The sequence below is a fragment of the Sapajus apella genome, unplaced genomic scaffold (assembly GCF_009761245.1).
Source record: "Sapajus apella isolate SASKATOON/1434 unplaced genomic scaffold, GSC_monkey_1.0 scaffold7, whole genome shotgun sequence".
Taxonomy (NCBI): domain Eukaryota; kingdom Metazoa; phylum Chordata; class Mammalia; order Primates; family Cebidae; genus Sapajus; species Sapajus apella.
The window spans coordinates 19040451-19062819 of record NW_022436947.1 but is presented as its reverse complement, the minus strand read 5'-3'; the positions used below and the strand labels follow the sequence as shown (position 1 = coordinate 19062819).

The following is a 22369-nucleotide window of genomic DNA, read 5'->3' as shown; positions in this document are numbered from 1 at the left end:
TGGAACGATGTTTTTGTTGTTAAACAAATATCTACCTCAACATATAACACCATGGGATAAAAATGCTTGGGATACAACCCCGTCCCTAGGAGTTAACCGTCCGTTTTAGAGTTATGATGCCAGGCTTGTATTACAGAAGCCAAAGCACACAGATTGTGAGAAATTTGGCAAAATATATTGAGTTGTTTTAAACATTGGGACCAGAATCCCTTTTTTATGTTCTGGAGTTTTTTTCTGATACATTACATTGAACGTTTTGTCAATTCATTGTTGCCAAGATTTTTTTAATTTCCAAGACTGGGTTGATAAATAGAAATAATGGTATTTCAATGAAAGAGGAAAAGTATGTTAAGCATCCTTATTTGATGTTTTAAGTTAAAATAATAATAGCAGTTAATATGTATTGAGTGATGACTGTGTGCCAAGCCTTATGATCACAAAGATCAAATTTGTTTCTATGTGAAGTATCATTATCAAAGCAGTGTGTTTTGACAGAAGCAAGTGTTTGCCTTTGATATATAGCTTATCTAACACATTCTAATTGCCATCTCCGGAGTTACATTTGAGAGACCCATCTTGAGGTTTTTTTCATCTGTTAGCCTGATGATAAACTGAGGAAAACAGGAAGATGCAAGAAAAATAGCACTGAAGGTCAGGGATTGTTTCCCAGCAAACGGAGAAGGACCAGGCTATTGTGCAGAGCAGGTGCTAATTTTCCACTCTAGCACTTCCTACTTGTCGGAACATTTGAAAAGAATTCCTGTCTGTGAATTCTGTCCCTCCAGTAGGGGCTTTGAAGAAGTTGATAGATAATGGCCCTTTAGAAATAACTGAAGTCATGCTTTATTTCTCACAATCTCACTGAAATGATATTTTCAGCTAAAAGCTTTATCAAATTCTTTTTCCCATTAATGCAGAAACCTTTACAAACATGTCTACTTGGAAACATAGACCTAGGGACCTTTTCTTTTCAGAATTTGGTGAAGCTGATGCTTCCATTTTTGTCAGATTGAATGTCTATTTGCCACACTCTGATACATAATATTTTCATTGTACAATACACAATGAATAATAAATATGGTTTTTGAACAATTAAAAATCTCCAACAGAAATAGGTTATTTTTCAATTAGACACATGACAAAAAATTGAAAGGGAACTTTTAAATTTCTTGTTTAAAGCATTGTGCTTAACTACTAAACCGATTACAATACTGAACTGCTAAATTTATTGTGAGACTCACTTGCTTGAGGAAGGAAGTTATTTTAATCAGCATGACAATCGGTAGTGATCTATGTTTCAAATTTATTTTATGCTTAATATTGAAATATTTCTTTATTTGTGTTCTCTTTAGTGCTGGAGTTGGAAGAACAGGCACATATATTGTGCTAGACAGTATGTTGCAGCAGATTCAACACGAAGGAACTGTCAACATATTCGGCTTCTTAAAACACATCCGTTCACAAAGGAATTATTTGGTACAAACTGAGGTATGATTTTTAAAAAGATAACTTTATTCACCTAAGGTATGGAAATGTCACCAAAACGTAGGTGTATTCATCTCCTAGGACTGTATAACAAAGTACTACAAACTAGGTGGCTTAGAACAACAAAAGCTTATTGTCTCACAGTTCTGGTGTCTGTAGGTCCATGCCCTTCCAGAATCCTCTAAAGAAGATTCTTCCTTGCCTCTTCCAGCTCCTAGTAGCCTCATGTATTTCTTGGCTTGTGGAAGTACAACTCCAGTGTCAGTCTTCACTTGGCTGTCTCTTTCATTGAAATACCATTATTTCTATTTATCAACCCAGTCTTGGAAATTAAAAAAATCTTGGCAACAATGAATTGACAAAACATTCAATGTAATGTATTAGAAAAAAACTCCAGAAAATAAAAAAGGGATCCTGGTTGTTTAAAACAACTCAAATATATTTTGACAAATTTCTCACAGATTGTGCCCAAATTTCCCTCCTCTTATAAACATACCAGTCATCTTCCTCCTCCATTTGATCTCATCTTAACTACTTATACCTGTAACAAAGCTATTTACAAGCAAGATCACACTCTGAGTTACCAGTAGGCTAGAGCTTCAGTGTATCTTTTTGGGGGAACCCCAATCAACCCATAATACCAGTAACTGCAGCTATGTCATGAACAAGCCAGATAAATTTTGTCCCTCTTGTGACCCCAAATAGGAAATGTCTTAAAATGACACTGGTCATAGAGAAGATACAGCAAAAGTCTAATTAGAGTGGTCCACACACATCCCTGCTAGCAAAAATCTCAATTTGTTCATACACATAGTGGATTTTTAAAAATATATAAATTATGCTTAAATTATATCTATTTTAAGCCCGTATAGTTTACCCATAAGTGACACAGAACGTCAGCAAATCTGCATTTTATCTTCACTGTTTCTAAATAAAAATGAACTTAAATGGAAAACTATAAACAGCAGCTTCAAAGCAATCAAAAACCTATGGCAGAGTGGGCTTCAAAACCAAACCAAACCAAACTTTCTTCCATCCATTATCCTCAGCAAACTTACACAGGAACAGATAGCCAAATACCACATGTTCTCACTTATAAGTGGGAGCTAAATGATGAGAACACATGAACACATGGAAGGGAACAAGACATACTGGAGCTTATCAGAGGGTAGAGGGTGAGAGGAGAGAGAACATCAGGAAAAATAACTAATGGACTAATAAGTACCAAACTTAATACCCGGGTGATGAAATAATCTGTACAGCAAACCCCATGACACAACTTTACCCATGTAACAAACCTGCACATGTACCCTGAACTTAAAATAAAAGTTAAAATATGATATTCTGGTCATATAAGACCAAGGAAAAGTCCCATATGTGAAGTATTAGAGAACTGTTAACAACTGTATATAAAATTGAGTTAAATTATATATGACAAGCAAAAAGAAGAGTTGGCCTTGCCAGAAGGGGTAGGCCCACCAGAAGTATAGAAATTAGGAAAGCCCTCCCACAAAGTGTAGCGGTGTCAAGTTTGAAGGATTGGCCGAGAGGACATCGCTTTGCCTTACCAACTCTTCCTGCCTCCTACCCTGTTGTGTATTTCCAACAATACACAATAAATGAAGAGGTAATGAATGAGAAGATGGTCTTCCTCCCATGGCCCACTTCTTTTCCTCTGACTTCCTTCCAAGTCTAGTAAGCACTCTTTTGTGGGTCTCCCCTCATTCTGTAAAACTCTCCTCTTCTGTCAATGGAAAGTACTGTGTTTGTAGCTAGTTACATATGAGGAAAACTTGAAGCAATGTTTCTTGTCATTGTTTTTCCAGGAGCAATATGTCTTCATTCATGATACGCTGGTTGAGGCCATACTTAGTAAAGAAACTGAGGTGCTGGACAGTCATATTCATGCCTATGTTAATGCACTCCTCATTCCTGGACCAACAGGCAAAACAAAGCTAGAGAAACAGTTTCAGGTGAGTCCTCTTGGATGTTACCAGAGAACCGAATGTCCCTGCCTCTTCTCATTTGAGTTGACAAGGTCATGTTGAGTGGGCAGTGTTGGTACAATGGCTTTGTATTTGAGCCATCATTGTTAGTGCCACATGGTAAATTTCAAGGAGAAACATAATTCTGAGAAGCAAGAGGAAAAGTTCTCAGAAACCTTAAACTAAGTTTAATGCAAACTTGGTTGAGAAAAGAGGGGCACGGAGCATAACAGAATGAAAAGAAAGAACTTATAAAACAGAATATGTAAGTGCACTTTTTACTTTGAAAAAAAAAAGCAGACCACTTAAACATGAGTGCTGTGGCTCAGGCTGTTCCTGATACTCTTTGGAAAAATCTGTGTCTCACTTGAAACCTCTGGACCAGAGTAGTCCACACTGGAATAATAGCCTCTTCAACCCCAGTTTCTCCCCCTCACCCTGTCTCAAGGCCATAAGCCAGAGACGAGAGTGTGTTTTGTCCATATTGTACCTCCCACAATACCAGCTCTCTGAATTTCAGAAATCAGTAGGCAAAGAATTCAGAAAGCAGGTGTTACCAGACCTGCCAGCTGAGACCAAAGCATTTACAGAATCGTAGCTTTCCACAGCAAGGGGGCTGTGTTATTTGCTCTACATTGTTCCTGTGCTATCTGCTTACTTCTCAGAGTTCCTGAAGAAATAGGGCCAAATTCTGAAGAATGCGTATCTAGGAAGAATTTGGAAGACCTTAGAAAAGCCCAAGAGAGTTAACAAACCTTGAGATTTCACTTATTTTTCCTGCTTTGTTTCCCAGTCTTCAGCATAGAAGATGCTGGCCATCATGAATTCCTTGGGGCCTTTTGCCTTTTAAAAAACTGCCTTGTATGACTTTGGAGGTGTAAGAGAAAGATTGGGGTGAATACTGAGCTTAGAACCTATTGTCAGAAGTCATAAATGCTTATCTCAGTCATAAAAGAATGCCTCTTGGGGGAGAAAGAGTATGCAGTTGGGTTTCAGATAATAAAGAAATGTTAAAATGTAATTAAGTTGTTAAGATATCTTTTCCCTAAATAAGTTACACACACACACACACACACACACACACACACGATATTACCCATTTCAACAAAATTCTCATTTAAATATGATTTGCCACTGTGTATTTATATAAAAAAAGAGATATGACTTAAGCTAAATAATCCAGGATCAAAATGAAAATACGAGTTATAGGGTCAGAATTCAATTGAAAAGAGAGATATTTAACTCTCTTTCCTGTTAACATCATAAATAGGTAAATGTATTTCTGTCTATGTGTTTGTACCATCCCATTAAATAGATATCTATTCAAGTTTGTCCATAGAAAAATTTCCTTAAAATAAATTGATTATCTGTTTATTTAACAAGTACTTATCAGACACCTACCAAATGCCAGGTTTTTGTGTTACTGGGTGCACACATGAAGTAGAAGATAAATAAATAAAGCACAGCCAGTTCCTTGTCTTACAGTACCTGCAGTCTAATGGAAGATACAGGTAAGAAAACACAAACAGGCCAGGTGCAGTGGCTCACGCCTGTAATTCCTCTGTTTTGGGAGACCATGGTCAAGAGTTGGAGACCAGCTTGGGCAACAGAGCAAGACCCTGTCTCTACAAAAAGTTAGCTGGGTAGGTAACATAAGCCTGTAGTTTTATCTACTCAGGAGGCTGAGGTGAAAGAATTGCTTGCGCTCAGAAGTTCAAGATTACAGTAAGCTATGGTTGTGCCACTGCGCTCCAGTCTGGGAGATAGAGTGAAACCCTGTAACTGAAAAAAAAAAAAGAAAAGAAAAGAAAGAAAGAGATAAATAAAATAATGTGAAAATGCCATTATAAAGGTAAAACAGGGTGCTATAGGAGTACAGGTAAGGATGCAATTTACCAGGGAAGAATTGTATAAGATATATTTAAGAGTTAAACACAGGATTCGGTGATTCATTGGACATTGCAGAGAGAGAGGAGAGAAAAGACACGTGATAATTACTCAGATTCTGCTTGGGCACTGGGAAAGTAGTGATGTCATTCACTATGACTGAGAATTCAGGAAGAGAAGGTGGTACATTCTTAAGGGGTGTGGTGAGGGAGAAGGTGGTGAGATATGTCTAAATCTACCTTATTTTTAGGTTCTTGGGAGATGTCCCAATAAATATGTGTATTTGGCAGTTGAATACTGTGTCTGAAGCATAAGAAAGAGGTCTGGCCTTAAGAAATGGATTAGGGAGTGATCAGCTTAGAGATGTTTCCTTGAAGCCTTGGAGTTGGTTAAGATAGCCATCTAAAAATGAAATGTCTAAGAAACATTAGAAAGGATTATCTAAGAAAATGTTTTAGTTAATCAGTGAATGGCTAGCCCACAAAAGAAAGGGGGAAAAGTGGCATCAGAAGGTAGGAGAAAATTTGGGACAGTGGGATACACTAGAATCCAAAGTAAATAATGTTTCATAAAAGAGGAAGTGAACAGAGATAGCAAGTGCTAATGACAAATCAAGTATGTTGGGAATCGAGGAGGCCATTGTTTTTAGACATAAGTCATTGCTAACCTTTGTCTAAGAGCTATTTCAGGAAAGTATAGCATTGAAGCCAGATTACAGGGAGTTAAGGAGTAAATGGATTTGAGGAATTAATGACAATTATGTAACTCTTTTAAAAAATTTACTCTATACAGAATGATTAAGATAACTGTAAGAAAACTTTGAGTTAGAGAGTAAGATGGGGGCGTGTTTATTTGGGGTTTCTTTGCTTATGTTTTAATGTGAGACATGTGAGCTTCTTTACAAACTAGTGAAAAGGGGATAATTGGAGTGTGCAGAGACCCTGAGTGGAACAAAGAGGCAGGAATTCAGGACATAGGTAAAGGAATTAGTGGTCGAAAGCAGTAAAATCTAAATGCATGTTCATAGTATTACACGTATAGGCTGGGGCAGAGGGAGTACTCTAGAGTTTCTAGTCTCACTCTGTCACCCAGGCTGGAGTGCAGTGGCATGATCTTGGCTCACTGCAATATTCCTCTCCCTGGATACTTAAGTGATCCTCCTACCTCAGCCTCCTGAGTAGCTAGGACTATAGCAGGTGTACACAACCATGCCTTGCTAATTTTTTTTTTCCTCATTAAACTTTTTTAATGGGTCTCAAAATTCTGTGAGAAATTTTTGGTCAAGTTGTTTCCATTAAAAAGTACTGATTTAAAATCTAATAACTTAAAACTGCCACAGGCAAAAAAGAAAACGAAAGTGTTCCACAAAACATTCTCCTTTCCTTCTGAAGGTTTTACGATGCATTGTTATCATTAACCAGTCTTTTACTACTAAACTTAAATGGCCAATTGAAACAAAGAGTTCTGAGATGTTCTTCCTCCACCACTGATTAAGACCGAGGTGGCAGGTATTAGGGATAATATTCATTTAGTCTTCTGAGCTTACTGGGCAGACTTGGTGACCTTGCCAGCTCCCACAGCCTTCTTGTCCTCTGCTTTGATGACACCCACCGCAACTGTCTGTCTCCTAGCATGAACAGCAAAGCGACCCAGAGGTGGATAGTCTGAGAAGCTCTCAACACACGTGATCTTTCCAGGAACCATATCAACGATGACAGCATCACCAGACTTCAAGAATTTAGGGCCATCTTCCAGCTTTTTACCAGATCAGCGACCAGTCTTTTCCTTCAGCTCAGCAAACTTGCATGCAATGTGAGCTGCGTGGCAATCTAGCACAGGGGCATAGCCAGCGCTGATTTGGCCTGAATGGTTCAGGATAATTACCTGCTTCCATTGGTGGGATGTTCTTGCTGTCACCAGCAATGTTGCCATGACAAACATCCTTGACAGACACACTCTTGATATTGAAGCCCACATTGTCCCCAGCAAGAGCTTCCCTCAAAGCTCCATGGTGCATTGCAACAGATTTCGCTTCAGTTGTAATGTTGACTGGAGCAAAGGTGACCACTACCAGGTTTGAGAACACCAGTCTTCACTCAACCAACAGGAACAGTACCAAATAACACCAATTTTATAGGCATCCTGGAGAGGCAGGTGCAAGGGCTTGTCAGTTGGAGGAGTTGATGGTAGGGTGCAGTCCAGAGCCTCAAGCAGTGGGTTCCACTGGCATTGCCATCCTTATAGGTGACTTTCCAATCCGTGAACCAAGGCATGTTAGCACTTGGCTCCAGCATGTTGTCACCATTCCAACCAGAAATTGGCACGAATGCTCCTGTGTCGGGGTTGTAGCCAGTTTTCTTAGTGTTAGTGCTAGCTTCCTTAGCGACTTCCTCCTATCTCTTCTGGCTGTCGGGTGGCTCAGTGGAATCCATTTTGTCAACACCAACAATCAGTTGTTTCACACCCAGTGTGTAAGCCAGAAGGGCATGCTCTTGGGTCTGCCCATTCTTGCAGATACTAGCTTCAAATTCACCAACACCAGCAGCAACAATCAGGACAGCACATTCAGCCTGAGATGTCCCTGTAATCATGTTTTTGATGAAGTCTCTGTGTCCTGGGGCATCAGTGATAGTCACGTAGTACTTGCTGGTGTCGAATTTCCACAAGAAGATATCAATGGTGATACCATGTTCACGCTCGGCTTTCAGTTCATCCAAGACCCAGGCATACTTGAAAGAGCCCTTTCGCATCTCAGCAGCCTCCTTTTCAAATTTTTCAATGTTTTTTTTGTCGATGCCACTGCATTTGCAGATTAGATGGCCAGTAGTCATGGACTTGCCCGAATCTACGTGTCCAATGACAACAATGTTGATGTGAATCTTTTCCTTTCCCATTTTGGCTTTTAGGGGTAGTTTTCACCATGCCTGTGTTCTGGTGGCAAACCTGTTGCAAAAATGCACCTTGCTAATTTTTAAAATATTTCTGTAGAGATGGGGTTTCACCATGTTGCCCAGCTGTTCTCAAATTCCTGAGCTCAAGCAATCTGACTGCCATGGCCTCACAAAGTGCTGGAATTACTCACGTGTACACTGCGCCATTGTACACATATTCTAAAATAAAACTGTTAGATGCAGAGGGAAAGGGGAGATAATTTCAAGGAGTCTATATCATATCAGTCATTTTCTCAGAATGTAATATAGTAAAATTTGGAAATTGACAATGAAAAGTTGCCCCCAAAATTTTGATACTTGGGCATTAAAATACCCTTTTTAATAATATACATTTTTAAGAGGAAATTATAAAATATTTAGAATTAAAGGTCAAAAGAAGCACTACATAATATTTTTAAAGTTTTAAAAATTAAATGGAAAATTAAAATGATTAAATAAAAATTTAACAAAATGAAATGTAGGTTCTGTCAAAAGGCTATTAAAATAGACAAACCTGTGTCCAGATTGATGAAGGGGGGAGAGAAAATGTGAGTAAATAATATTGAGATTAAAAAATACAGATATAATTTACAAACATTTTTAAACACAAAAACATACTATTAACATATTTGTGGCAATATCTTTGAAAACCTGCATGAAATAAATAATTTATTATATGTTCTAAAATAACTAAAAGCGTATCATTGGATTGTTTGTAACACAAAGAAAGGATAAATACTTGAGATGATGGATGCTCCATTTGTCCTCATGTGATTATTTTGTATTGTATGCCTGTATCAGATAGCTCATGTTTTCCATAAATATTACACCTATTATTACATCCAAAGAAATGAAAAATAAAAAAATTAAAGGACAAATATAATAAAAATACGTTAAAATATATATAGAAAATTTAACTAGCTTAATAACCATTAAAGAAATCAAATCAGTTGCCTAAAATCCCACCTTCAAAATATAACCAGTTCCAAAAGAATTTAATGTCACATTTTACCAATTTTTAAGGAACAGAAAATTCCAAATGTTAGCATAAAAAAATCCAGGTGGAAAACTAACCCAGCTATGTTATTGGACAAATATGCCTTTGATTCCAAAACTGAACAAAGACAGAATAAGACACTTATAGGCCAGTATCAATAATCTTATTTCAAACAGCAACTCAAATCCAGCAGTGTATTTCTTTAATATCATGAGCAATTAGAGTTTGTAGGGTTTATTCCAAAAATGAAATGATGGTTTAACACTGGAAAATATGAATAGATTTACATAGAGGAACATTATGACCCTGTCAATTAATACAGGAAAAGTAGTCAATACAATTCTATATTGTTCATTAAAAAAAAAAAAAAAAAAACTCTTAGTAGACCAGAAATAGAAGAAAGCTTTCTTAGCCTTTGAGAAAGTATTTATCCTAAAACTACAATAAACATCACATATAAAAATTACAATTGGAAATGTTCACAGTAGATTCATGAAAATATAAGGAATGTCAATTATTGGCACTATTATTCAACATTATCCTGGAAGTTGGATTAAACTAGAAAGAGGTAAAAAGGTGGGAAAGGATTTACAGATAGACAATATGACTACCTACAAAGAATATCAGGAGAAACAAAATGGAAAATAATCATCTTTTATTAGAGTTCAACAAACATACATGAAAATCAATAGCATTGTTATTTGTTAGTTTTGAGTGATTAGAAAACATATTAGAATAAAAAAGAACCCAATCATTAACAACAACAACAAAACTTCCTCATCTCAAAAAATACACTTATCAAAATGTGCAGTAAATAATACAAAGAAATTTATAAAGTGAATTGAAAAGCATAAAATTATGTCCAAATAAAATATAAATGTTGATACATGGAAATATTAAGATATTGCTTCTCCTTAAATTGACTCTAGAAGTCATTGCAGTATCAATCAAATTTCCAGCAGGATTTTTCATGGAAAATGTGGAACAGATTTTAATTTAGCATGTAAAATTAAAGGGCCAAAATATACTTACCAGGAAATTATAAATAGTAAAAAGGAAATTATAAGTAATAGAAGAATTCTGTTGTACTGTATATGGAAGACTTATGGTGTGATACAATAGTATTGGAAAACCAAAGAATCTAGCAGAGGAATGATGCATTTGAGGAAATCAGTTATATGGCAGAGATGACATTACATATCTGCGAAGAAACAGAAGACTTATCTTTAAATAACGTTGGGAAATTTTTCATGTCAAAATTAGTAACATTGTATCTCTACCACTCTTCAAACACTAAAATGTATTCAAAATGGATTAACTACCTAAAGGTGAAAACAAACCTTTATAACTATTGTAAGATCATTTTAGAAAAGAAAATATTGGGTTGGGCGCAGTAGCTCACACCTGTAATCCCAACACTTTGGGAGGCCAAGGCAGGTGGATTGCTTGTGCCCAGGAGTTTGAGACTAGCCTGGGTAATGTGGTGAAACCCCATGTCTACAAAAAATACCAAAATTAGCCAGGTGTAGTGGTGCACACCTGTAGTGCCAGCCACTTGGAGGCTGAAGCAGGAGGATCTCATGAGAATAAAAGGTCAAAGTTTCATGCACTCCAGCCTGGGCAAGAGAGTGGGGACCTGTCTCAAAAAAAGAAAAGAAAGGAACAGAAAGGAAAGGAAAGGAGAGGAGAGAAAATAAAATACATTGGAAAGCATCTCTTAATAACTTCAGGATAGAGAAGGACTTCTTAAGTAAAATCATAATTTGCAGAAAACTATTAAAGAAGAAAAATAAATTGACTTTAAATCTCTCTGTGATTAAAGAAACTGAAGACATTTCCAACTTTTTACACGTTATAGATTTGCATTCCTACAATGAGAACTCCCTACAAATTAATTAAGTGGCAATGAAGTAAAAACATGAAAAGGCAACCAAGGAGGATATCTTAATGACTAATGAACACTAAAACTTTACAGTTTTACAGAAATTAAGACAATGTGAATCAAAACCATGATATACTATTTTTCATTTATCCGACTGTCAAAATTAAATACTGATGAATCCTAATGCTCTATAGAAACCGTCACTCGTGTGCACATTAAGAGACATGCAGGAGATGCGTATAGCTATAAAACTATACAATACCAAAACACTGCAAATACCCAAACATTAACTAGTTAAGGAATAAACAGAATGTAGATTATTTGTGTAATGGAGTAGTAACCGAAGGAATAAATAAAATTGAATTATATGCATACACACACACACATACACACACACACACACACACACACACACACACACACACACGATATAATTTGCCTCCAAACATCTGTGTGAGATTTAAATAGAGGAAATGGAGGTTGCACATCTATAAGCCATAAGGAACATTCTCTCAATGCTAAAAGAATAACTAGAGATTTCTTTGCTTCTTCTAACTCCTCCGCTAGTGTAAAATGTAGATGCTCCAGGAAGTTTACTAAAGCAAGGTTTAATTCAAGAAATTATTGGAAAATATGTCATATATATTTTTTAGTCAGTATCTTACCTTGATTGGGGGGTGTGTGTGTGTGTGTGTGTATGTGTGTATGTTTGAGTATTTGGGAGACTTAAATGAAATAACCTATATATTTTTTACTCTCTTGTCCAGCTCCTGAGTCAGTCAAATATACAGCAGAGTGACTATTCCACAGCCCTAAAGCAATGCAACAGGGAAAAGAACCGAACTTCTTCCATCATCCCTGGTAAGTTATGTTTAACCTTGAAAAGACAACTTTTTAAAAATAATAAAAGCCTTGTAGGCAATTTGGCAATATTTGCTTACCTTTGGACAAATGGAGCACATTCAAATATTTCTAATTTTGTCTGATATGTAACTGTTACAAAGGACTCAGAAACCCTTTAAGTCTCATCTAAAAATGCAAAATGTATAGAAAAATCAGCTTACAGATCAGAGACCTTCAACTTGAAAAATGCAGCTATATTTCATTTCTGGCATGGGAGAAATATGTTTCAATGCTGTGAACATGTTTTTTTTTTTTTTTACAATGAATGTTCTGTGTTCCAGTGGAAAGATCAAGGGTTGGCATTTCGTCCCTGAGTGGGGAAGGCACAGACTACATCAATGCTTCCTACGTCATGGTAAGTCACAGAAGTCACTGCGTTACAGGGATCAAAACCAGAATGGGCTTCCAGAAGCAGAGGCTGCAGGCATAGGCAATATGATCGGTAAATATAAGTCAAATGTCTTGACTGCAAGCCCACAGTCTGCAGCAACAATTGAAGTAACAGCATGCTTTTATGTGTGCTGGGACTGAAGAAACCTCATGCAAGACAAATTACTAGATGCAGGAACACAGAAACTCACCATTCAGGGCTGATGAATAGATATAAAACTTATACCTGCTTATCTAAAAGGCTTTATTTCCTTTACTAAGACAGAGCCCCTGAGCAAATCCAGGATTTACTGGCTTCAGCAAAGCCCAACCTCACTGACATCGCCACTCCAGGTTTGCAGCATGACTCACCCTGGAAACTGGGTTTGTTACAGAACCTGGATTTCTAAAGATACAATGCTTTTCTTCTGCATTTAGGTCTTCTTGTGAGGGATGAGAGCTTTAGTAGCTGTTGTGTGACCTTCATTAACATTTTAGGTCAATTAATCACAGAGCTTGGCTTCAGATGAAAACCTCCTAATTCGTATTCCAAAACTTCTGTTCTATTTATCCAACAAAGAAAATATTAAGGAATATCTATGCAGGAAACATGGGGATGTGTGGTAGTGGCATCTAAATACATTTCACATTTTGAATGAGCCAATGGGTGATAGGAATGGGATCTGAAAGCAGGAGGGGCTAGAAGAGCCAGGATTTTAGTAACAGTATAAACATCATGATTAATCCAATAGCTCTAGCTTCTAGGTGCCTGTAGCAAAGTATGCAAGGTGTCTCCCTGGTTCCTCTCTTATAGAGGCAACCAAGGTGTCTGGACACCAAAGTGCAAAATGTAAATCTCCTGTAGATTTCCACTCTCCATAGAGTAAGAGACACTATCCACAAAGCAGTTTGGTAAGTAAGTCTACTTAGAGGTGTGTTTTGAATGAAATTGTTCAAGTTACTCTGTCAGCTTAGCTGTTAGCTACCAACCTCAGTGGCCACCAGAGGCCCAGTGGAAAAAGCACCAGTATAGGATCCACCTGCATGGGTTCCGTTGAGCAGTCTCCCCTGAAGTCTTCAATGACAGACCCACAGTATGAAAGTTTGGAGTTTTTAGTATTTTATGGACCCTGAGGAGTTCATGGCACTGGAGGCAACATGCATACAGTTTAGGCAGAGCAAGCAGGGAAAGGGCGAAAAGAACCCATAGACCTTTATTGGGTTCAGGGCATTATCCAAGCAGGTTTTCCATGGGGAGTTTTACTTGATGGGTTTAAAGCAAGAAAGCGCAAGTCTCAGAAAATCACATAGTGACTTACAGGTATATACTCTGACATACCTGCAGAGTCCATGTGGGTGTGAGGGTCAGTGAGGCCAGCCAGGCAGGCTGTATCTAGCTCTTCCATAGTGAAATGGTCACTATGAAGCAGTTTTGTAAGTTAGATACCTGGATCTATAACTTAAGGGAACTGGGGGATGGGAAGATGTAGAACTGGAAATTGTATTAAGGGTGACTGAACCCCTTTTCTGGCATGAGATAGTTCAACTTACATTTAAAAGGAATGCCAAGACAACATAAAAACCATAAATATTCACTACAAGATGATCGGTAACCTTGAATACTATGTCTGACTTCTTAAGGCAAACGTGGGCACAACACTTAACTTCTAAATCCTCAGTTTAATCATCTGTAAAGTGGAGATCATAGTTCCTATCTCACAACACTGCTGTGAGGAACAAACGATGAAAGAGAAAGAAAACACACAGTGCCACACCTGACATAGGAAGTGCCCAGTAGGCGTTAGCTCTAATAATTGTATTACTACAGATGGACACAATCTGCAATTCAAAAGTCTATTTTGACTTAAGGACCATTGATGTATAAATATTTATCTGAATGTTTGAAGGCATACGCCAGTGTTGTACATCTTCTCTTTGGTTTTGTAGGGCTATTACCAGAGCAATGAATTCATCATTACCCAGCATCCTCTCCTCCATACCATCAAGGATTTCTGGAGAATGATATGGGACCATAATGCCCAACTGGTGGTTATGATTCCTGATGGCCAAAACATGGTAAGTCTGTTAGACCACCTTTGGGTATTTCTTTACAGGGGAATATCAGGTTACAAATAGCCAGAAGTCCAGCATACAAACAAGCAAAGTAATTTTGTTTTTAACTTATAAATAATGTAATTGAAGTCATACTTTTTGTCTATTGTTGAGCTTGGTCTCATTGTACAATCTCCTAGGTCAAAGTGATGAATAAAAGTTTTAAATTAAAATAGATTTAAATTAACTTAAATGTATGTGTTTTGCGACATTGCTTAAGAAAATAGAATCACAGCCGTGAATGAAATCAATCTATATGCTTCTATTTGCATTTTCAAAATAAAATGTATTGGAATATTTAGAGATTCCCTGAGTTCAAGGTGGTCTCTAATTTTTTTTTAAAGACCAAGTTAGAATAAAGTGAATTCCTAGTATAGAAAGGACTTTTTTCGTATGAGAAAAGCAGGGATATCCATCCCCCTTTTCATGTGTTTGGATAACCCAAAGAGTAAAATAAAGTAAATATTTCATTTCTGATTTACATGTTTCCTTAGCTTTGATATTCAGTCCTTGTCTATAAAATTATTGTGTGACCATTACTCATGAGGCTAGAAGTTCCTGAGCTCTTAAAATTACTTGAGTCTTCTCTACTCAGTTGTCAGTTACAAAAGCAGCAAGCTTATCATTGCTGTTGATAAATTAAGAGCATAAAATAATAAAGCAATAGTTTGGGTTCCTAAGTGTGATATTTTATTCATCAATCTAGTTGAAGGCACCAGGAAGACTTTAAGAGTAAATATTCAGATTCAAAGAAAAATTTGAGTTGAAATTTCTGTGCCAATTAATTAACTTTATTTCACAACCTGACTTATTAGGCATTGTAGTTAAATCTAGACTCTTCTTTCATTTGTACTCCTCCAGGCAGAAGATGAATTTGTTTACTGGCCAAATAAAGATGAGCCTATAAATTGCGAGAGCTTTAAGGTAACTCTTATGGCTGAAGAACATAAATGTCTATCTAATGAGGAAAAACTTATAATTCAGGACTTTATCTTAGAAGCTACACAGGTAAGGATATAAGTTAAATGACACTATTTTTATCTTAAACACATGTTAAACATATTCTGACCTAAGGATGTTTCCTAGAAATGAAAAGCATGATTCTGATCTTTTCCCAACTGAGACAATTACCCAAATAATCAAATTACCTTGTCACTTTCATTTTCAAAATGGTGTAGAATCATTAAACAATTAATCAGTAATACATCATTCCTGAATTTTACACACACAGGAAATCAAAGCTCTTTTACTCCAGATTAATGGTTGACAGAACTTAGGTGGAAAATAAACACAGTAAAAGAATAAATTTATTAATTCTAATTCCCATGTTTTAATATAAGCCCTCACCTTGTAGTCTCTTTTGTAAAATGGGAGAAATACTACCTACTGAAACTTACTATTCTCTACCAATGTAGAAAGTTGATGAGTTGGGCCAGGCCTGGTGGCTAACATCTGTAATTCCAGCATTTAGGGAGGCCAAGGTGGGTAGATCACGAGGTCAGGAGATTGAGACCATCCTGGCCAACATGGTCAAAACACGTCTCTACTAAAATACAAAAAATTAGCCAGGTGTGATGGTGTATGTCTGTAGTCCCAGCTACTTTGGAGACTGAGGTCAAAGAATCAGTTGAACCCAGGAGGGAGAGATTGCAGTGAGCTGAGATCATGCCACTGCACTCCAGCCTGGTGACAGAAAAAGACTCCATAAAAAAAAAAAAAAAAGGAAAAAAAAAGGTAAAAGTAAAAGTTGATGAGTGATAGTGATGTAATAAGTTGTTAAGTGAAGTGCTTCAAAAGCATGCCGTACAATAACCTAGGAATATTTTACTAAGGTCTTGGTTGTCTATCACACAAGATACTCTTGTTATCTACAATATAATATATTGCTTTACTAAACTCTTAATTATGTGCAAATATCTATTATTGAATCCTTTGTCAATAATTATTTACATAAAACTATAGTAAAATACTAAAAGATACTAATAATGATATCTAAGACATGTGAGTTTCAGAGTATCTTCTCAATTTGACAAAGATTATATCATGTTCTAAATGGTTTGAATGTTTCACTTTTCCCTAGTTTTGAAAACTAGTACATATATGGTATACAAGAAGATGCTTTATTCCCTAGAACATTTAGATGACCAAAACGTATGAACTTGACAATACAAATAACACAATATAAACAGTATGGCTGTAGAATAGTATCATGAACATGTTGATTTCAGTGCCACAGATGAGCAGTGTGGCCTTGGGAAAGTGACTTCGGTTCCTTATTTGTAATATGAGGGGCAGGAACTAGAAGGCTCCTAAGGTCCCTGAGAGCTCTTAATATTCCATTGTAATTTCTACCTGTGATATTCCCTGACAACTTTAGTAGCAGCCATTTAGATCTGCCATCTCTCATGCCTTCTTCCCATTATTCCCAATTAGTAAGAAAGCTTATTACAAGAGTAATAATCATTAGATACCTATTATCTTGTCACACCCATTGTCTTGATTACCAGTCATGTTTAAGATCTTGCCCGGCATTGGGAAATCAGCACCGTTTTTCTCCTAGTATTATGCAGAAAATAAACTAGATAGTAAAGATTCCTGATTGATCCCAATTCAGTACGTCTCATTTATGTAAATCAGCTATCATGGCCAATTTGATAATCCAGCAGCCCAACTCAGGTATGGACAGTACTTCTATAACAATGGTCAAAAAAGAAGGAAAGACTAAAGTGGACAGTTTCATTAACTTCAGACATTTTTAGGCACTTTGCCCAAATATCACAGCATTTGAGGTTGGTAGACAGGTGAAGGTCTATTCTACTGAGCTCAAAAGCTAGGGGCCTTTTACTTATTTGTTATGAGTACTATTTTTAAGAATTTATTAAATATTAGATATATTTAAGTTGTTTATATGATATGTGCAAGGTTGAAAAACGTTGTAATAAATTACTGTTACCCACCAATGACTTTAAGAAATAGAACATGGATTAGCAATATCAGTTCGGTCATTCATATAATTTATATATGTATGTTCATGTTCTTGGACATATATTTTATTCCATTGGTCACTTTGTTTATCCCTCAGCCACAATGGCAGTGTTTTACTTCTTATAGCTTAGAGTAATTCTTGATATCTGATGAGTTAATTTCCTCTATTGTTTTCCTTCTGTATTAGTATGTTGGCTATTTTGGCCCTTTGCACTTTCATGTAAAAATTAGTTTCTGCTACTTGTTTTTAAATGTATTTTTTTTTTTAAATACACTTTTGGTAGCTGCGGTTCAGAGGTTTAAGGGATTTAATCAAGTCATAGTCATTGGTCACTTAAGAATCAGAATTGGGATCCGAGTTGAACCTGGATCTCCACCTCCTTGCCAGCGTTTTCTCCACTGTGTCATGCAATCTCCTGCTTTTACTTAAGCCTGAAGATTACTGACATATGAAGAAAGTATATGCTATTTTCAAAACAAATTTTAACACCAATGATTTCCTTTTATATATTTGAATTTAGTAGTGCAAATACATCTTTGGTACGTAGTTTCATGGTTTCTAAGCATTGACATATTTCACACTCAGTTTATTTTTAGAATGAAGAAAAGAAATTACATCTTTTGATCCTACTGAGTAAATCTATGCATGGTAAATGTGGCATCACAACAGTTTCTTCCTTCTATGATGAATGTACCACAACTACTGCTGCTCACTCATACCTGCCATTAGGTTTTATTACCTTACTGTAATTCCTGATTTTCCTCAGTGATTCCACTCATGGTAAACTGTCACTCACTAACATTACTTTGTTTTTTCTTCTTATAGGATGATTATGTACTTGAAGTGAGGCATTTTCAGTGTCCTAAATGGCCAAATCCAGATAGCCCCATTAGTAAAACTTTTGAACTTATAAGTGTTATAAAAGAAGAAGCTGCCAATAGGGATGGGCCCATGATTGTTCACGATGAGTAAGTTCCACAAGTTACCTTGTTTCACACCTGCACATTCTCTGGCCATATGTATATTTCTGTTGTCTTCAGACAAACCTAATGCTTTGGACCCACTGTGATGATTCAGCCATGATAGATTATCAGCAAGCATCCTATCAATAAAGTTAACCCAGAATATCCTTTTTTTTTTTTTTTAACTTGAAGTCCCTGTTGAGGACAGAATGGGTTCATGATCACAAGCATCTGCTCTTGCATTTGATGCTGAGAACACTTTGTATAATAAGTCACTGTTTTAGCAGTGAAAATTATACAGGAGCCAACCAGAGGCATTTTTCAGTCATTGATTTCCTGGCTTAGAAGTGAAATTGATACAGTTTTTATTTATAAGAAACAAGAAACGTTATCCAATAAAACTTTCCAGGATTCCATTATAAACAAATAAAAAATGCATATGCTAAACTTATGTTTTTTAATATATATATAATATAATTTGTTATATTTGTATTTATACATTTATATTATATATGTATTATACATGTATTTATATCATACTCCCAGTTAGGTTATTTTTTATTATTGCCAACCGCTTTCATAGTATACAAACAATAAACCATAAGCAAATATTAAACTTCTGTAAAGTATGCCACTACTAGTATCATGAACACTTGGCAGTATTTCAGATTAAATCACAGCTCTTTGTGCAAAAAGTGAAGAGAGACAATTCATTAAAAGTTTCATGTTTTTGCTGCAAAATTGTCAAGACTATGTGCTTTGTGAGTTCTAAATGTGAGTGTTTGGTGCATCTCAATGGAGTCTTTGTTCCTTTCCCTTTTTTTACAAGGCACGGAGGAGTGACTGCAGGAACTTTCTGTGCTCTGACAACACTTATGCACCAACTAGAAAAAGAAAATTCCATGGATGTTTACCAGGTAGCCAAGATGATCAATCTGATGAGGCCAGGAGTCTTTGCTGACATTGTAAGTAACAAGGCAGTGAACCAAATTTTTCACTGAGAGAGTACTACTAATTTCCCAGAGGCTGCTGAAAACTCAGATTAACTGATAACTTCAGCATGTAGTGTTCAAGCTGAATTACAAGTCCACAATCTATAGAACAATAGACATCTAAAATTTATCCTTCAGAAAATTTATGGCAAAATTTTTAAATCTCATGTTTGCCTTTCTGTGTAATAGTAAACAATGCAAATAGTCCAATTGGAGAAGCTTAGGTGAATGTAGAAGTCATAGGCTTATCTTCAGCTCCTTGGTCTGTTTAAGGGCTTTATAAAGGAACCTTCTTTAAAGCTCCAGCCTAGACCAGGTGGCAAGAGGTCAAGGTAATCTTCGTGCACATACACTGCAGAGGAGACCCTATTAAAAGTCGCATTCGGGGAAGCTGAGTTGTATCAAGCTTGTGCTGTGTGAAACTGCTTTCTGGAGATGGACACTTCATGAATGCATTTAATGATGCACTGCTTCACATGTAGGCCTAATGGTTTTTGGCTATGATGCTGCTCATTGGCTCGGGTTCTCTGTAGCTGCCTCTTCCCAAACTGCCTGAGATGGCATCTGTAAGAGAAAAACTGTTTCATTCTTCTGTGTGCCACGACTTTGAGACCACAGTAGAGCAGGTACTTACCTTTGCTTATAGCAGAGCATAGGACCGGTCGGGCTGATAGAATGTGAAATTCCTCTTATTGGTGAAGAGTTTATAGTGTGAAGGACAGCATTCTCCATGGGTCCCAGGCTGACAGTACAGTCATTTCTGAGACCTGTCCATAAAGAGGCAGACCCAGTGGACTTTCTAACAAGTAGAGAAAAAAGAAGAAACTTGTTTCTGAGTGAGTTACTGGTGCCTAGTGTCAAACTGTTTCCCCTACAAATTAACAGAACCCTGTCACATCACCTTCTGATTTCATGAAGTAAATGAATAAAAAGAAAGTGCTTATTATTGGCAAATGTATGTAGGTTAATTGTCTAGGTCAGTGAATGGTTTGGCAATTGCAAAATTAATTTAATCAAAAAGAGACGTCAGAGCTACAGAGAACCCGAGCCAATGAGCAGCATCATAGCCAAAAACCATTAGGCCTCCATGTGAAGCAGTGCATCATTAAATGCATTCACGTATAGGTTGTGTACGTCTGCTGAGTATAACAATGCCCTTAACACATTGTCCTTTCATGAACAGTGCTGAAGTGTGCCCAAAACTATTCCTTCTTTTTAAAAATATATGTCTTCACTGAGCTTCCTATTTATAACTTCCCATCTTCTGTTCTCCAGGAGCAGTATCAATTTCTCTACAAAGTGGTCCTCAGCCTTGTGAGCACAAGGCAGGAAGAGAATCCGTCCACCTCTCTGGACAGTAACGGTGCAGCACTGCCTGATGGAAATATAGCTGAGAGCTTAGAGTCTTTAGTTTAACACAGAAAGGGGTGGAGGAACTCACATCTGAGCACTGTTTCCTCTTCCTAAAATTAGGCAGGAAAATCAGTCTAGTTCTGTTATCTGTTGACTTCCCATCACCTGACAGTAACTTTCATGACATAGGATTCTGCTGCCAAATTTATATCATTAACAATGTGTGCCTTTTTGCAAGACTTGTAATTTACTTATTACATTTGAACTAAAATGATTGAATTTTACAGTATTTCTAAGAATGGAATTGTGGTATTTTTTTTCTGTATTGATTTTAACAGAAAATTTCAATTTATAGAGATTAGCAATTCCCAACTACAGAAAATGTTTGTTTTTAGTGTCAAATTTTTAGCTGTATTTGTAGCAATCATCAGGTTTGCTAGAAATATAACTTTTAATACAGTAGACTGTAAATAAAACACTCTTCCCTATGATATTCAACATTTTACAACTCAGTATTCACCTAAAGTAGAAATAATCTGTTACTTATTGTAAATACTGCCCTAGTGTCTTCATGGACCAAATTTATATTTATAATTGTAGATTTTTATATTTTACTACTGAATCAGTTTTCTAGTTCTGTGTTACTGTTTAGTTTAATGATGTAGTTTATTATCTGGTCTTACTCTACCAGTCTTCTGACATTATATTGTGTTATCTAAGTCATTAACTTTGTTTCAGCATGTAATTTTAACTTCTGTGGAAAATAGAAATAAGTTTTCTGTGGAAAATTGAAATAAGTTTTTATGAGAATAACACCTTACCAAACATTGTTCAAATGGTTTCTATCCAACGAATTACAAAAATAAATATAAATATTGCCATCAATTTGTGGTTTGCTTGGGAGCATGGTGCTGAGGCGTGTGTGGCAAAAATTGTGGACCTGGGACCCCCTATGATGATGGCAGCAAAAAAAAAAAAAAAAAAAAAGCTAGTAGGATGGGACAAGGTTTAATGGGACAGGGTTTAGAGCAGTGGGTCTCAAACTGTGCATTGAGGTACACAGGAAAGTCACAAAACTTTCCATTTGTGAGGACAACACAGCAACATGTGCAGATACTGCACAAACTTTTACTATTGAATTATTTGAACTTAACTACTTAATGAACAGAACAATTACGTGTTTGCTTTGGCTTGGGAAGTGCTATGATCTGAATGTTTGTGTCTCCCCACAATTTATCCCCTTACCCTCAAGGAGATAATATTAGGAAGTAGAACCTTAGGGAGGTGATTAGGTCATGAGGGCAGAGTTCTCATGAATGAGATTAGTGTCCTTATGAAAGAGGCCTGAGCAAGACCTCTCACTCTTTTTGCTGTGTGAGAGTGTGATGAGAAGACAGCTGTCTCTAAGAAAGCAAGCCCTCACCAGACATCGAATCTGCTGGCACCTTGATCTTGGAACTTCCCAGCCTCCAGAAGTGTGAGAAATAAATCTACATTGTTTATAAGCCACCACATTTATGGTATTT

General features: G+C 36.6%; 1 protein-coding gene and 1 pseudogene across 6 annotated transcripts in view; one reads left to right on the top strand and one right to left on the bottom strand.

Annotated features, from left to right (window-relative positions):
- PTPRZ1 (protein tyrosine phosphatase receptor type Z1) overlaps positions 1-21728 on the top strand; it is a 190459-nt gene extending 168731 nt beyond the window's left edge. For 4 of the 5 annotated variants that reach the window (XM_032276161.1, XM_032276160.1, XM_032276159.1 and 1 more), the window contains 9 exons: positions 1353-1488; positions 3312-3458; positions 11934-12027; positions 12351-12424; positions 14386-14514; positions 15412-15558; positions 18362-18504; positions 19328-19463; positions 20766-21728. In XM_032276161.1, the coding sequence (XP_032132052.1) occupies positions 1353-1488; positions 3312-3458; positions 11934-12027; positions 12351-12424; positions 14386-14514; positions 15412-15558; positions 18362-18504; positions 19328-19463; positions 20766-20906 (1147 nt within the window). In that variant the 3' untranslated portion in view covers positions 20907-21728. The remainder of the gene's footprint in view (positions 1-1352; positions 1489-3311; positions 3459-11933; positions 12028-12350; positions 12425-14385; positions 14515-15411; positions 15559-18361; positions 18505-19327; positions 19464-20765) is intronic. The other variant, XM_032276158.1, reaches the window with a different exon arrangement.
- Positions 6589-8306, bottom strand: LOC116550265 (annotated as a pseudogene). The gene has a single exon (XR_004268304.1). The product of XR_004268304.1 is annotated as an elongation factor 1-alpha 1 pseudogene (transcript).
- Positions 21729-22369: the final 641 nt, after the last annotated feature.